General features: G+C 40.1%; 1 protein-coding gene across 2 annotated transcripts in view; it reads left to right on the top strand.

The window, feature by feature from the left end:
* Positions 1–11,056, top strand: part of TSC22D2 (TSC22 domain family member 2) — a 41,864-nt gene extending 30,808 nt beyond the window's left edge. For both annotated transcript variants that reach the window (XM_075268785.1, XM_075268783.1), the window contains 2 exons: positions 5,982–6,033; positions 8,617–11,056. In XM_075268785.1, the coding sequence (XP_075124886.1) occupies positions 5,982–6,033; positions 8,617–8,883 (319 nt within the window). In that variant the 3' untranslated portion in view covers positions 8,884–11,056. The remainder of the gene's footprint in view (positions 1–5,981; positions 6,034–8,616) is intronic.
* Positions 11,057–14,268: the final 3,212 nt, after the last annotated feature.

Below are 14,268 nucleotides of genomic sequence, written 5' to 3'. Positions count from 1 at the left end.
CTGACAATATCTCACTGAGGAAAGTCCGGTTGCTCCAATCCACTGTGGATAATATGGGGTATCTGTAGAAATAACAGGAGGGTCCTGGTAAAGGCAGTGATGTACAGTTCCATCTTTTCATCCTGTTTTCAGCACAGACTATTGCTGTTTACTTTGTTTTGCTATATTTCTCAGCTGGTGTAATGTGCGTTATGCCACAGTGCGATCTGTAATCCTCCTTGGTAAGTCATGCTTCCAGTTCTGAATGCCGCTCATTATGAGAGCACAAATAGAATAAACATATCCATTTGAGAATTAAATTTTTAGATGTTTTTGAAGCTTTTTTTAAGTAGTTGAACTCATGTCTGTTATGTCATTTCATCAACTTAACCTAATGAAATTAGCCTGACCATACTGGCTGAGATTCAGAGCACAAGGCTGTAAACTCTCCACCCCTTGTGTGTATGGCTCATTTGTTAGGAGGAATGGCAGGTAGCTCCACACCCATTGCTGATAAAGCCTTGCTCCTCGGTCCTGGTGACACATTAGTCTCTTGCACAAGTCCACGCAATCCTGTACGTGCAAAAGGAAAGGTTGGCAAGCATTGCATTGCTCTGGTTGTTTCCTTTTTTTTAAAAAAAATTAAATGTGGAAGACGACATGGCATGTAGACGTTCATACATGGGCTCCTCATTTCCACACTCCCGGTCGCGTGTGCGCACCTATTGGTGAGTTTCTTTTTTTAGTTCTGATTTAGTTCTTTTGCCAAAATAAGCTAAGTTTCCATTTTACCTCTATGGTGGTGTCAGGATGTGCTGAATCTGCTGTATGTTTCAGAATGGGATCACATAGAAGGGGTTGGAGGTATGTAGGTATGTATGAGTGCGTGTATGTATAATATAAATACACATATACATACATTATATGTATATATATAATATATATGTGTGTGTGTGTGTGTGTGTGTGTGTATTTTTGTGTATATATAGATACAGTTTGAGTGCAATAATAAGTATAATTGTGTAAAAAAAAAGTGTGTGTGTGTATATATATATATGTGTGTGTGTGTGTGTGTGTGTGTGTGTATATATATATATATATATATATATATATATATATATATATATATATATCTCATACATACACACTATGACTGAGCTTTGATCTTATCCCTGCCTTTGAAGTGACATGTATCAGCATCTAGTAATTTGCATAATGATGTTTAGAGAAGGTTTTCTGTCTATAAAGCTTGTTGATAGAAGTGCTCTCTATATGCTCCTATAGTGTACTTTGTAAACAAAATTAAAAAAAAAAAAAAAAGTGTCCCCTGACATCTGTAGTTGGCAATGATAGTGTTGGTAGCCCCTGGTTTTCTCACCCTTCTCCCATGGGCATACTCTAGAGTAACATCATGGAGGTGAGACTTTCTCAGGGCTACAATCTGTCCAGAGTATTACAAACTGTGGCTCTTCTTACTTCACTAAACTTACAGTAAAGCAGACAAGTCCTTGTGTTAAATCTCTAAGACTTCTGGGTGAATGTTACTTTTCTAGTGGTCGACGGTCATTACTCTTGCGTTTTCAGGTTCCGAAAAGCAGATGTACTAGCCACGGTCGTGATGATGCCGCAACGACCCGAGGAAGGAAAAGCTTGAAAATATCTCAAACCACGGACTTTCTATTTGGGTTTAGAAAGTATAAAAGTGACCTTTGCTAATAAGGGATGCTCTTTGTCTAGCGGCTCTTGTGGTGTTTTCACAAGCAGGGCAGGTTTGTGTTTCACACGAGTGTGCAGAATGGCACATACAGAGTAACTGGCCATCTCCCAAAGGAAAAGAAGGATCAGAAGGAAGGGAGCGCCATTGTGGGCTGTTGTATGTCCTCTCCTCAGTTTGGTGGTAAATAAAATATAAATCTAGTTTCTATATCTAGTGTGTCTTTTTGACCCTGGTGTGCAGTGGTTGTCCTGCAGGTGACTTGTGCGGGGAGCACTAGCCCATGGTCAGTGTTACTGGCGCCATTAATGTTTATAGATTACCCTTATTTCCTGGTCAGTAATCAGAAACAACCTAGAGAAAAAGAATATATGATACAGGTGCCTTAAGGAGTCTTCCTGCCACTTGGAGCATGTACATAAAATACTTTAATAAAGTTCAGTGTTTCTCTAGGTGTTACGGTTAATAAGTAACCATGTTCTATAGATTTACTTGCATATACTCTTGCATATACAGACAAGGTATAAAGAGGTTTGGAAGTGGACTATCACACGGGGAATATTTTCTTTAAAATCAGCGTCACTAGAAGCCAGCATATCAATCTAGCCCTGCAGATATAGGTTAGTCTCACCTGAATCAAAAAAAATTTCTCATGGGTTTTTTTTTTTTCTGAGAGCTATTTTTCACAATATGCAAATAATCTCTTTGGAGGAGCAAGGTTGTTACCATTACTCAAGAGGTAAGCAGTAACTCCCACATTGCTACAAAAGTCTCATTTATGTATGGACAGAAACTGTGATATCTCACCAATTCACAAGGGGGAAAACACTGTTCAGATGACCCGATCTAATCTGCGGTGCGACGTCTAGTGATAGACTCCCTTTAAATCGTATGTGGACTTTTCTTTGCTCCTTTTCCTTGTTCCCAGTGACCTGACATTTATCACCCATCGTTGGAATAGATGCAAAACCCCTTTAGTGACTTGTTGCCAAACTGCAAAAATCTTCTCCAGTCTCTAAATGTATATGATACTGTAATATTACATTTGTGTAGGAAGTTGATCCCATAGGATAATCTCATGACTGTAGAATATTATATTTATTGCTCTGCAATAACACTTTATATAAAACCATCCAAGCCAAGTACTTGGTTTCCTTCATTTCAGCTGTGAATACTCTTAGTACTGCTTATAAAGTCCGGTTTGTCTCTTTGGGTGGTGGTGACTTCTCTGGTAACTATTGCTGCTGCATTTCTGCCTGCGTCACTGGTGTCCTCTCTCAGGAGCTGGGACTGTTGCATAACTGGTAATAGGAGATCTTGTGTCTCTTATGATCAGATCTCCATAATTCTATTTACCTCTTTGTACTGACAATGTAGCAATAGGTCATCGCCATTCACTGTATTCATATGACCCAGCTCGAAAAACTAGAGGCTGGATTAAGAAGTGCAGACATACAGGTAGAACGTTGTATTAATCCTGGTGGATATATTTAGTGCTGAGGTCTTAGATTCCACCAAGCAGTTGTGGGCAGAATCGTCTAAGCCAGGGGTCTGCAATTGTCCGCACCCAAGCAGTTGTGAAACTACAACACTATGCATGCTGGGAGTTGTAGTTACACAACAGCTGGAGTACTCTGTTTGCAGACATAATGTTATATCTATGTTGTTTTAACATAGGCTGGGGGTCAACAGTCATCCAGACTACTTTGAAGAAGCACTCCAACAAAATTTTGTTCTATCTCTGCACCCCTCCCCTGTTTGTCATTCTCCGGGATTTTTTCATTTTTGCTTACATATCCGTGCAATCCATGATCAGACATGATCGTGTGGATTTTAGTTTTCTCTTGGCTCTGCTATTAATGGCATGAGGCCTCAGCTCATCATTTCTGGGCAGCTGTAGACTATACTGTATGTACCTGCTGGAGGGCAGTGTGATATATCCCCCTCTATAATCTGCTGAGTATACGCAGTATACAGTCATGGAGGCTGAGCTGCTCCTGATAGTCCATCATTGAGGAACTGTGGGCCTGACTCTGAAAGCCTCTGGAGAAAATGCTACATGATTTGACATGATCTTGACATTCTCCTCAACAATTTGGAGTTTTTATTTTTAAAATCTGCCGACCGATTCAAAAGATACGGCCGCTGTAAGATTACATGTAAATGAAGTCTCCAAGTGGGTGGTCCTTGTTGTTCTATGAGAAATCCAAAGGTTCCCGCCCACATGGAGAGTCGTATATAGTAACCTTCCAGGGGCTGTATTTTTTTCAATGGGTAGACTGGTTTAAAAAAAAAAAAAATTGTCCAGGGGAAAGGCAGTATGGTGTATTTAGCATGTTCTACGTGGTGACAGACCGCCACCATCTGAATTTATCAGGTTAGAGTGAGGTCATATGACCCAATGGAAGAGAAGGCTTCAGATAAAAAGGAATAAGGTAATGCTGACTGAAAATGTATAGAAAAATATATTACCATTCTATCCATATAAAAAATTATTTTGATGGGAAGAAAACTTGGGGGTGTGAAGCCCTAAAGAGAGATCCTCAGACAGGACCTCATCACTTAGCCAGACTGACTTCTGCTTTGGCAGACCTGAAGTGTCCAACGTTGTGAGCAAGTTCTGGAGACCTCTCTGCCATTCACCATCACAAATGTACACAAATAGTAGAAGGAAATGGTCTAAATCTGGCCATACAGACTTCAGTCACTAGCATATGGACGGCTGTATTGATGGAATTGGATCCTGCTCTAGGAGATCAGAAGAGATTTTCTCAAATACTTGGCCAAAGCCTTTTCTTACAAGATCTGATTCCATCTTTAGGACTGATGTATAAGCTACATATTTAGTGCTAGAGGCTCATTCACACAGTGGATTTGGTGAGTATTTACAGGAAGAATCCACATCTAAATCCTTACCAAAATCCTGAATAACGCTCTGCATGGGCAGATTCACATTACAGAATAAAAACCTACTGTTTGGTAGCCCAATGCATAGGAAAGTGCCGCCAGTTATACAAGACAAAAAAGTGTCAGAATCTACCACCCTGGGGGCTAAAAGGAAACAATTTACTCTGTCATGTAAATGAGAATCTATGGCTATGTTTAGAGCTTTACTGGAGTGTATGTCAGACATGAATACCTGCATGCATTGTGAACCTTAGGGTCTGTACATCATAAGTAATGGGGCAGATTTACTTACACCGCGGGGAGCCGCGTCACTCTCGGGTCAAAACTCGCCTGCCAGAACCGTCGCGGTCACAGCTTCCCCAGTTGCTGGCGCCTGAAGAAAGGGCAGCTCGCTTCTTTTTTTTCCGCTAGCGGTCTCCATAGACCACCATTGTATGGAGACAGATTTTGAGGCAAAATCCGCTGTCAAAATCCGCCTCCTTGCCCCCGTGTGAACTAGCCCTAAGGATGCACTGGATTTCATAGTGTCTGAAGTTGGATGACAGACTAGACTCAGTGTAAGGAGGCAGCAAATGTAAGTGTATACCATCTGTAAGTGGCCATACATTGTGTGAGAATGCTGCAACAAAATTTTGATGCAATTTTGAAGAACTGTGTTGCATTTTAAGCCACGTACCTTGTCTGAGAAGGTGAATGTCCAAAATACTTCTGGTGCGAAGCATATACTTATGGAGCAAGAGCTGGTGGTGGAGATATGTAGGACAGGGCTGAACGTCTGCATGTAGCTGGATATGACCTGAGACTATAAATCTGCCATTTATTACCAGTGATGACATAACCTGTAAATCCACTGGAGCGAGGGCTGGCAGATCTACTCCATGGCTCCTCCAGTAGTTTCCAGCTGTCACTTCCCTGTATATTTAGCTGCTAGTACAGTAGGGGGTTGGGTAGGGGTATCAGGTAGTGTGTATACAGCCCTATCACAGGGATTCATAAGGTGTATTCAGCTTATACGCTTACAGTATCATGGTTTCCTTGTTGTCTGACTTGTCTTGTGAAGGAAAAGAATAGCATGTTTGTGTAAATGTTGCTTCCCTTTGTATTACAAGATGTAGAAGAATAAATTACAATTGTGAACTGTTTTTACCCTTTTTGTGTCTCCATTGTAAGGTTTTTGGTAGCACCAAGCACACCTTTGCACTCTTCGCTTAGATGGCTATCTATAGTTCTGTTTGTTATGAAAACCTACATTATTTCTAATTTTTGTAACAGGTTTTATGTCTCAATGTTTGCTTTTTTTGTCATGTCTTGTCACATTATTTTGAAGTCTTGCGGCTGCCGGAGCAAATTTGTAAAATAATGTTGTTCTTTTTCTTCTTAGCTCAACGAGTGCGAATGTTGTAGCCATCGACAACAAGATAGAGCAGGCTATGGTAAGTACATTTATGACAAATTTCCGAACTGAGGAGCAAGTTGTCGACTTAAAGCATTACAACGAAATGTCCCTTATCCCTACACCCCTCACCAGATTTGTACACTGCTATTCAGTGTCTCCTTTGCTCCTGACCAGACACCATCTTAATTTTTAGATTTGTCACTATGTTGTGGTAGCAGTGTGGTAATGCAGTAGTAGTACCATCTACACCACTTGGGGAGAATGCAAATATCCTTTCTCTGTGTTCTCCTAAATACTGTGAGGAAGGCCGCGTTGCTATTTCCTCCTTTATAACTGTGTGAAAGGAGGCTGTTTAGTCATAAGCCGTAACTGAAAGGAGGTTTTGCTGTCCCCATGTGAAACACTCCATGCAGTGAGGAGGAAGTGAGACTGACCTTTGGAGAGGCAGAAGTCCATGTACTTGCCAGAAGAGGGTCGGTCAGCAGCCATCTACTTCTACGGCCAGTTATTTTTCCATAGCTGCTTCCCTTTGCTACCATGGCGGTGGAGTTGGCAGGCCTAATAAGACTATAAATTTTCTCAACTCCTTCATAAATGGCTGACAACCATGGTCAGACAGAAGCAGAAAGTTCCTCTAATTTAAGGGGAAAAAAAAAAATCTACTGAATTTCTGTACAAGTAATTATGTAACCACTGCATCGAACTATTCGCTGGTTCACACTATAGTTTGTCTCTGTCATTCGGGTCTGCATGGGGACCCGAAAGAGGGAGAGTCTGACCGCTAAAAAAAAGCTTACCTGCAGTCCCAATAGACTGTAATGGTGTCTGTTTGGGGTCTGTCGGCTTTAAAGTCCTTCTCCTTGCACCGATTTTTAGACGCAATCTGTGATAGATTATCCTACCGAGACTCCAACGCAATTGTGAACCTAGCCTTAATCATTTAGATATGAGGCCAGAAGCGGTAACCTGTTTTCTGACACTACTCACTGCTAGCTCTGACTCTTAGGCCCTATTCACACGGGGCAAGAGGGGGTGGATTTTGGTGCGGAATCCATGTCATAATCCGCCCCCTCACAATGGTGGTCTATGTAGACCGCTATCTGCCCTTTCTTCAGGCGGATTCCGCGGCTGAATCTGCCGTGGTGTCCGCCTCGTGACAGCACCGTCTGGACTAGGCCTATTCATTTGGGCCTAATCTGGAGCAGAAAGCTGCCATGGGACGCCGTGCACTGCACCAGCATCCCGTCACGGCAGCCGCAACAGAATATGCACACGCGTAATTGCGTGTGAACTAGCCCTTAACTCCTCGACTCTGACTTCACATTCCTTACTGTAATTGACCGTTTTAATAGATATTGCAGACTTAAGTAGCATAACTAAATATTACAGATAATTCTAAGAAACTGTAATCTATCTGATCAGGACCATGCCTCTTCTGCTATCCAGTTGTTTGTTTTTTTTCTTACTCCTCCCTCTGATAAACTGAGTTTTACTCTGAAAATTCTACAAGATCAGTCTCAAGACCGACTGCAGATCACAAGACTCAGATTACACATGTCTGTACAAATCTACAGAGGGGAGGGAGGACATAAGCACTGAAGGAGAGGCTTTTGGGGTTTGTTTTTTATCCCATCTATTTAGGAGATCCACTTAAAGGATGCAAAAAATGGAAATAAACAGATGGCTATCCGTTTACATAAAGATCTTTTTATTTTTTTGTTTTTTTATGGACAAAAACATAGTATACTAGAAACAGAAATTTTATATATAAATTTTATTTTTATTTTTTTAACCTCTATGTAAACAGATGGCGTCTTTGCGCCTGTTTTTACATCCCTTAAGTAGATAGAGCTAGAGTCCTACAATATGAGCAGAGTACCTGGAGGAAACCTACACAAAGGCAGGCAGAACATAGAAACTCCTTTTGATGATGTCTTTGACCGGATTCGATCCTAGGACTTCAGCAACCACTGAGCCACCATGCAGCATTTCCAGAATTGTCAGCTTCCAAGTGCCATATTGTGCTAATAAGTTATGTTTTTGCTAAGGGTTCCCATACATGATAGATAAGTGACTGATTTGGTGAAAATAAACTCTGACAACAGATCAAATCCCAATGACATGAATAAGATATTTATGGGATTTATGATGGATCTGTTATCTGCTGCTAGCATCCATTACAAAATATTACCAGCAGACGCAGCGGTAGTGTGAACGCTCCCTGATAGAGTAGTTGAGGGTAAGCGAGGACAGGCAGCACATCCTTCAGATGGATGATGACAGATTGTAGTGGATCAGTCAAGGCTCTAGTAATGTGGTGGCGCCACTGTGGCAACTTGTGGGTTGTTTTTTTTTCTCAAAAGCGAAACATTTCCAGCATTTAGTGTGAAAACAAAGGCGTCATACTAAATGAAAAGTAACATTATATGATTTTTTTTTTTCCAGAAATAGCAGTGTGAGAACATAAGGGTTCTTTCATTTTTGTGCACCAGCTTCTGTGCATGTATTTATCTCTTTGCTCCTACGTCATCTGTGCACTATAAATGGATGGTTCACAATTACGTTGCTCTTTTTATTTTTGTAAGGTCACCTTTTTCACCATTTTATTTTGCTTTTCTAGGACCTGGTAAAAAGCCATTTGATGTATGCAGTACGAGAAGAGGTGGAAGTCCTAAAGGAACAAATAAAGGAATTAATAGAGAAAAACTCTACACTTGAACGTGAAAATGCACTGTTAAAATCCCTTTCTAACAGCGACCAGCTGTCTCAACTTTCGACCCAAGTGGGTCTTGGCACCTGTCAGCAGCCGCCTCCAGTGACTACAGCTCCTCACACCGCTCCACAGACCGCACACCCCCCGCAGCAACCGAATGTTTCTTCGGCGTAAAGTGTACAAAAACTGCTTTCTCGCCTCGTTCAGAAAATCTGAAAGCAATCTGTCCTTGTGTGCCACTGCTGTTCTTTCCACTTTTAAAAATGAAAAAATGCGAAAAAGAGCAAGTAGCCATGCTTCATTTGTGTGTTTTGGCCTTTTCAGTATTAGACAATCGTACTCCCTGATCTCTCGCTGTGAGAGGGGTGATACCTATTGCTTTGCCTATCAGGTTTTTAACACAATTGGATTGTAAAGAAATATGTATTTGTGTATTTAGGCGCATCAACAGAACACATGCATTCTTTGAATACTGACAATGAATGTGTGCAGGTCACTAGCCCTTCTGTAAGGGGTCGATAGCAGCACTTTATGTTCTAGAAAACACGAAAAATGCATGTCTTGTTATAAATGAAGCTACTCTGTTACTAAAGCAGTTGATGCTCATGAATAGTTATGGTATTTGGAACTGCATGAAAGATGATGTCATCACTGTCCATAACTTGTCAGCTGTCTAATGATGTCATACTCCATAGTGGTAGACATCTCCGCTTAGCGCCTCCAGTTTATATGATCTGGTCAACCTATTATTTCAGGAGTGTAAAGTACTTCATCTGGATTTTGCAATTTTAGGAAGCCATTCAGAAGAGTGAACCTTTAGGGTCTCTATATATTGGGCTTGTCTCCATCTGCTTCCTGCAGCAATTATATCCTAGATTGCTCTGCATGTTTTCCAGGTATTACTATATCCTATATTGACGTGCTTGTCAGCTTAAAGGAGCGGCACGTCATTTGCTGCTCTTACATTAGGCCTAGTTGATAATGATGAACAATTATGTGAATTTGATCTCTCATTTTAGCCACGTCCTATAGGGAGGTTTTCTATAACATAAATTGCTGCCTGAATTGTTAAGGTCTGATATCCAGCAATGGGTCTTACTTACGGAGCTCCGGTGGCTCTCCCAGGGGGCGTCTCTTTATTTGTTAGAATATACTCTGAGCCATGTTTTGTCAGTTCTATGTAAGCAAAACTAATCATTGTATTCCTAGCGAGAGCCACCGTACTTTAAGTAACTTTTTTTTTTTTTTTTTTTTTTTGCCTCTGTTTAGTTTCAATGAAATGTTTGTGTTTTTATTTATTACAGGGCTGCTATTTTCTTAATATGTATGAACAATGTCACAGACACTCTTTTATTTTATTTTCCTTTATATAGAGAATAAATGTAAATCTATCATAAATAGTAGAGAAAACAGGATTGCATCCAGTAGGGCAATAACTGAGCATACGTATCCAGGCATATATATGTATATCTAACACTAACAGCAATCTTACTTTTTGGTATTTATTTTACAATATAGAAAAGATCCAGTCTGAATGTAAATTTTGTAAAGAGTAAGTATGGAAACCTATTGCACCTGTACAGGAGAGCGACAGTTGTGATACTAAAATAAATGATAGATTAGCTATTTTGATGAAGAAAAACTTTGTTCATTTCTCTTCTTTCCGAATGTGGGAGGAATAAAACAAAAAAAAAAAATGCCATGATTCCTATGCTTTTTAGAAAATTTATGTGAATTATAATTTTTTTAGGGTGGGATAAAAAAAAAAACTGTGAAATTGTTCAACCTACTTTGTAACCAAAGAAGCAAAGCTGTGTAATTTTTTTTTTTTTTTTTTATTTTGTTATGCACATTCTCTGTATTTTTATTCAGTGTTCTATCATTCACATTTATTTTCCTTTTTGCTGTTTAGCATGATCTGCATGACCTATTATCTCTGAACCACTTTCGTACCTCATGTTTTTTGTCCAGCACTCTTATTGTATATGTAATCTGTGAACTGCGTCCAATAAACAGAGCAAACAGCTGGTGTCGGTGGAGATGAGCTAGTGTAAAATGTACACTAGTTGTCAGAAAACTACAAAAAAAAGAAAAAATTTAAGTGAGCCATCTTTTGTGTTATAAATTTCGTATGCGGAAAAACAAGTTTTGTTACATTGCAGATTTTAATGTATTTAATAAATTCTACATGCAGATTGAGTGCAGTGTATAAGGAGTATTTAACTATAACAAAATACAAATGTACATTTCATGAATCTGCGAGCACATCTGTTTGTTTCTAGTCAGACACATCTGTCCAATTATTGTAAAGATATCTATTTTAACACCCTTTTATGAAATTATTAAATTGCAGTTTTGTTGAAATATGCGACTCTAGAATATGTTCCAAGTATTCACAATTTTAATCTTAAAATAACGCTAGGGTTTTTTGTTTTTTTTTTATAGATATATATATACCGTATATACTTGAGTATAAGCCGACCCGAATATAAGCCGAGGCTCTTAATTTTACCACAAAAAACTGGGAAAATTTATAAGCCTAGGGGGGAAATGCAGCAGCTACTGGAAAATTTCAAAGATTAAAATGGTCAGAGTTTTTGGGTGCAGTAGTTGCTGGGGAAGGGGGTGTTTTGGTTGTCTGTCTGCCTCTTCCCTGAGCTTCAGGACTGGTTTTTTTTTTTTTTGTCCCCTACATGGAATTCAGTCTGGCTTAATATAGGGTATCTGCTCCTATTAACCTCTTCCCAACGGAACAGGAGCGCTGCAGATCCCCTATATTCAGTAGACCGGGCACTTTCAGACACAGGGATACCTAATGTGTATGTGTTTCACAGTCATTTTCTACTTTTAAACGTATTCTAGGGAGAGGAGGGATTTCGAACATTATTCTATTTTCTTAAAGCTTTTTTTTTTTTTTTTTTTTTTCTTTTTCTCTCTCTTCTCCCACTATTTTATGGGAGATTCTAAACATTGCTATTGTGGCTGGCCATAGACTCACCCCCCCACCACACACACACACACACACACACACACACACACACACACACACACACACACACACACACACACACACAAAAAATATATATATATTTATTTTTTGCTTGACTCAAGTATAAGCCGAGGGGGGTGTTTTGAGCACAAAAACTGTACTGAAAAACTCTGCTTATACTCGAGTGTATACGGTATATATGAAAGGAGTTGTCCATATTTTTTTTGTGGTTATATATAATATATCTATATATCTCAATGATCTGGACATCCCCTTTAATGCAGTATATAGTGGTATAACACTTGGGACTTATCTGGCTGGCTACATTGAAGGGGATGTCCGAATTTTTATTTCTTAAGCTTTATAAATTTATTTAAAAAAAACAAAAAACAAACACACCCACAAACTTTCACACACATTTATGGTCTAAAAAGCAGCCTTCAGCTCCCATTCCAATACAGTTTGTTCCCTGTCCAGTCTATGTACTTCCTGTTGAAGTGATGTCATGCTGACATCACTGCAGTAAGTGCTCACAGCCACCAATCCACAGTGAACAGCATATTGGGTGTTGTGGTGGCTGCAGGAAATACAGAGACTGGTGGGGAATTGGTGGCAGGGGATCATATAGCTGGGATGATTTAGGAAGACCTGTACTTGCAGGGGGTTGGACCCGATGGCCCTTGAGGTCCCTTCCAACTCTACCAAAAAGAAAAAAGGATTGGTAAAGCGAGCCCAGCTTTTTATTTTATAACAATCTTTATTTTTATATAAAAACTAGCCTGAACCTTGTCTACAAATATTGTGTAAATGGGTTATTTAGGACTATGTTGACTCCACTACATACCAAGCACACCACCATACACTGCGTAGTAACTGCACAAGCTGGTGCAGCTCGGCCTTATTCATTTGAATGGGACAAAGTTGCCGCATGGTCACGTGACCAGGGCATGTGATGTCGCTGTTTGAGAACAGTGGACCCTGGATAAGCAATATCGGCATATGTACATGCTTGGTAGTATGCAGTGATGGAGGCCACACATGCTGTGATCTAAAAATTATTTTCCGGTAATGGTCTTGATAATGTGTTTTTTTTGTTTTGAGTCCCAATAACGTACACTTTTAGTTATTGTGCACACAGTATGGCATTGTATGCTTGTATATACTGTACACGAGCATACTGGTGCTGATTGACAGCTCCCCCCTCCCCTTTACTGGGCATATGGAAAAGGATTCCAGTTAGTATCTACTGGACATAGGCAGATTCTGCAGTTGAATATTCTTGACTTCCTATGTACATAAATACTGTGTGGTGCTTTTACACACAATAGTCAATGAATCCGTCATGGTGGTCTTGGAAAATGGAAACTAACTTAAACTGCAACTTCAGATTATTAGAAAAAAAATTTTAAATGAATGTAACCATATTTAACATGTAGACTAAAGTGAAACATTTTGGCAATATAAATAATTTAAATATTGGCAGAATTTTAAAGAGGTTTCTCGCTCATCTACTCTTTTCCTCCCCTCACCCCTTTTTATCTTAATTGTTTGTCAGTGTATATGACCATGACCACAGGGACTTTCTATGGTTTGGCACTTGTCAGATCCTGCAGTGATTTCCTTATTGTGGCCAGGTTATCTCCTCACACCTGTAGTGTCCCTGCCTGATAACTTGTCCACAATAAGGATTTCATGGCTGGGTTTCTGACAAGTTCTAGATCATACAAAATTCCTGTGTTCATAGTTCTATCCATTCGCAAGTCATGAAGAGAAAAGACACTTGCTGCATAGACGGAAATTTTTAAAACTCTGAAAATTTATATTTGCAATAAGTTTTAACTTTTAATTCTCTCGAAATGTACTTAAGGCTATGTGCATGGGAAAGCCCGTGATGAGGACACAAAGTCCTCTTTTAGTGTGTGGTTTTATACACGACTAGAAAGCAGATGGTGCATTGAATTCATTCCATTCCGAAGCAGGAAATTGAGCAATGGTAACATAGGATACTTCTCTAAGGCTATCGTCACATTAGCATTGTTTGGGGACTCCATCCTTCATTCTGCTTAAAGAGGACCTTTCATGATTTGGAGCACAAGCAGTTCTATATACTGCTGGAAAGCCGACAGTGCGCTGAATTCAGAGCACTGTAGGCTTTCCCGATCTGTGCTCCGGGCAAAGCGCTATCGGTCTCGGTACCGTAGTGCTCTACAGTCAGAAGGGCGTTCCTGACAGTCAGTCAGGAACGTCCTTCTTCAAAGCAGCGCCTATAGCTCTGTACAGTGTGAGCGGGGAGGAACACCCCCTCCCTCTGCTCACAATACTCGACCATAGACAAGTATTATCAGGAGAGGAGGGGGCATTCCTCCCCGCTCACACTGTACAGCGCGATAGGCGCTGCTGTGAAGAAGGACGTTCCTGACAGACTGTCAGGAATGCCCTTCTGACTGTAAAGAGATACGGTACCGAGACTGATAGCTCTTTACCCGGGGCACAGATCAGGCTTTCCAGCAGTATATAAAACTGCATGTGCCCCAAACCATGAAAGGTCCTCTTTAAAATATTTCCAACAA

This window comes from Leptodactylus fuscus, chromosome 3 (genome assembly GCF_031893055.1).
Source record: "Leptodactylus fuscus isolate aLepFus1 chromosome 3, aLepFus1.hap2, whole genome shotgun sequence".
NCBI lineage: Eukaryota > Metazoa > Chordata > Amphibia > Anura > Leptodactylidae > Leptodactylus > Leptodactylus fuscus.
Note: the sequence above shows the minus strand (reverse complement) of the source record. Positions and strands in the feature narration are given on the sequence as shown.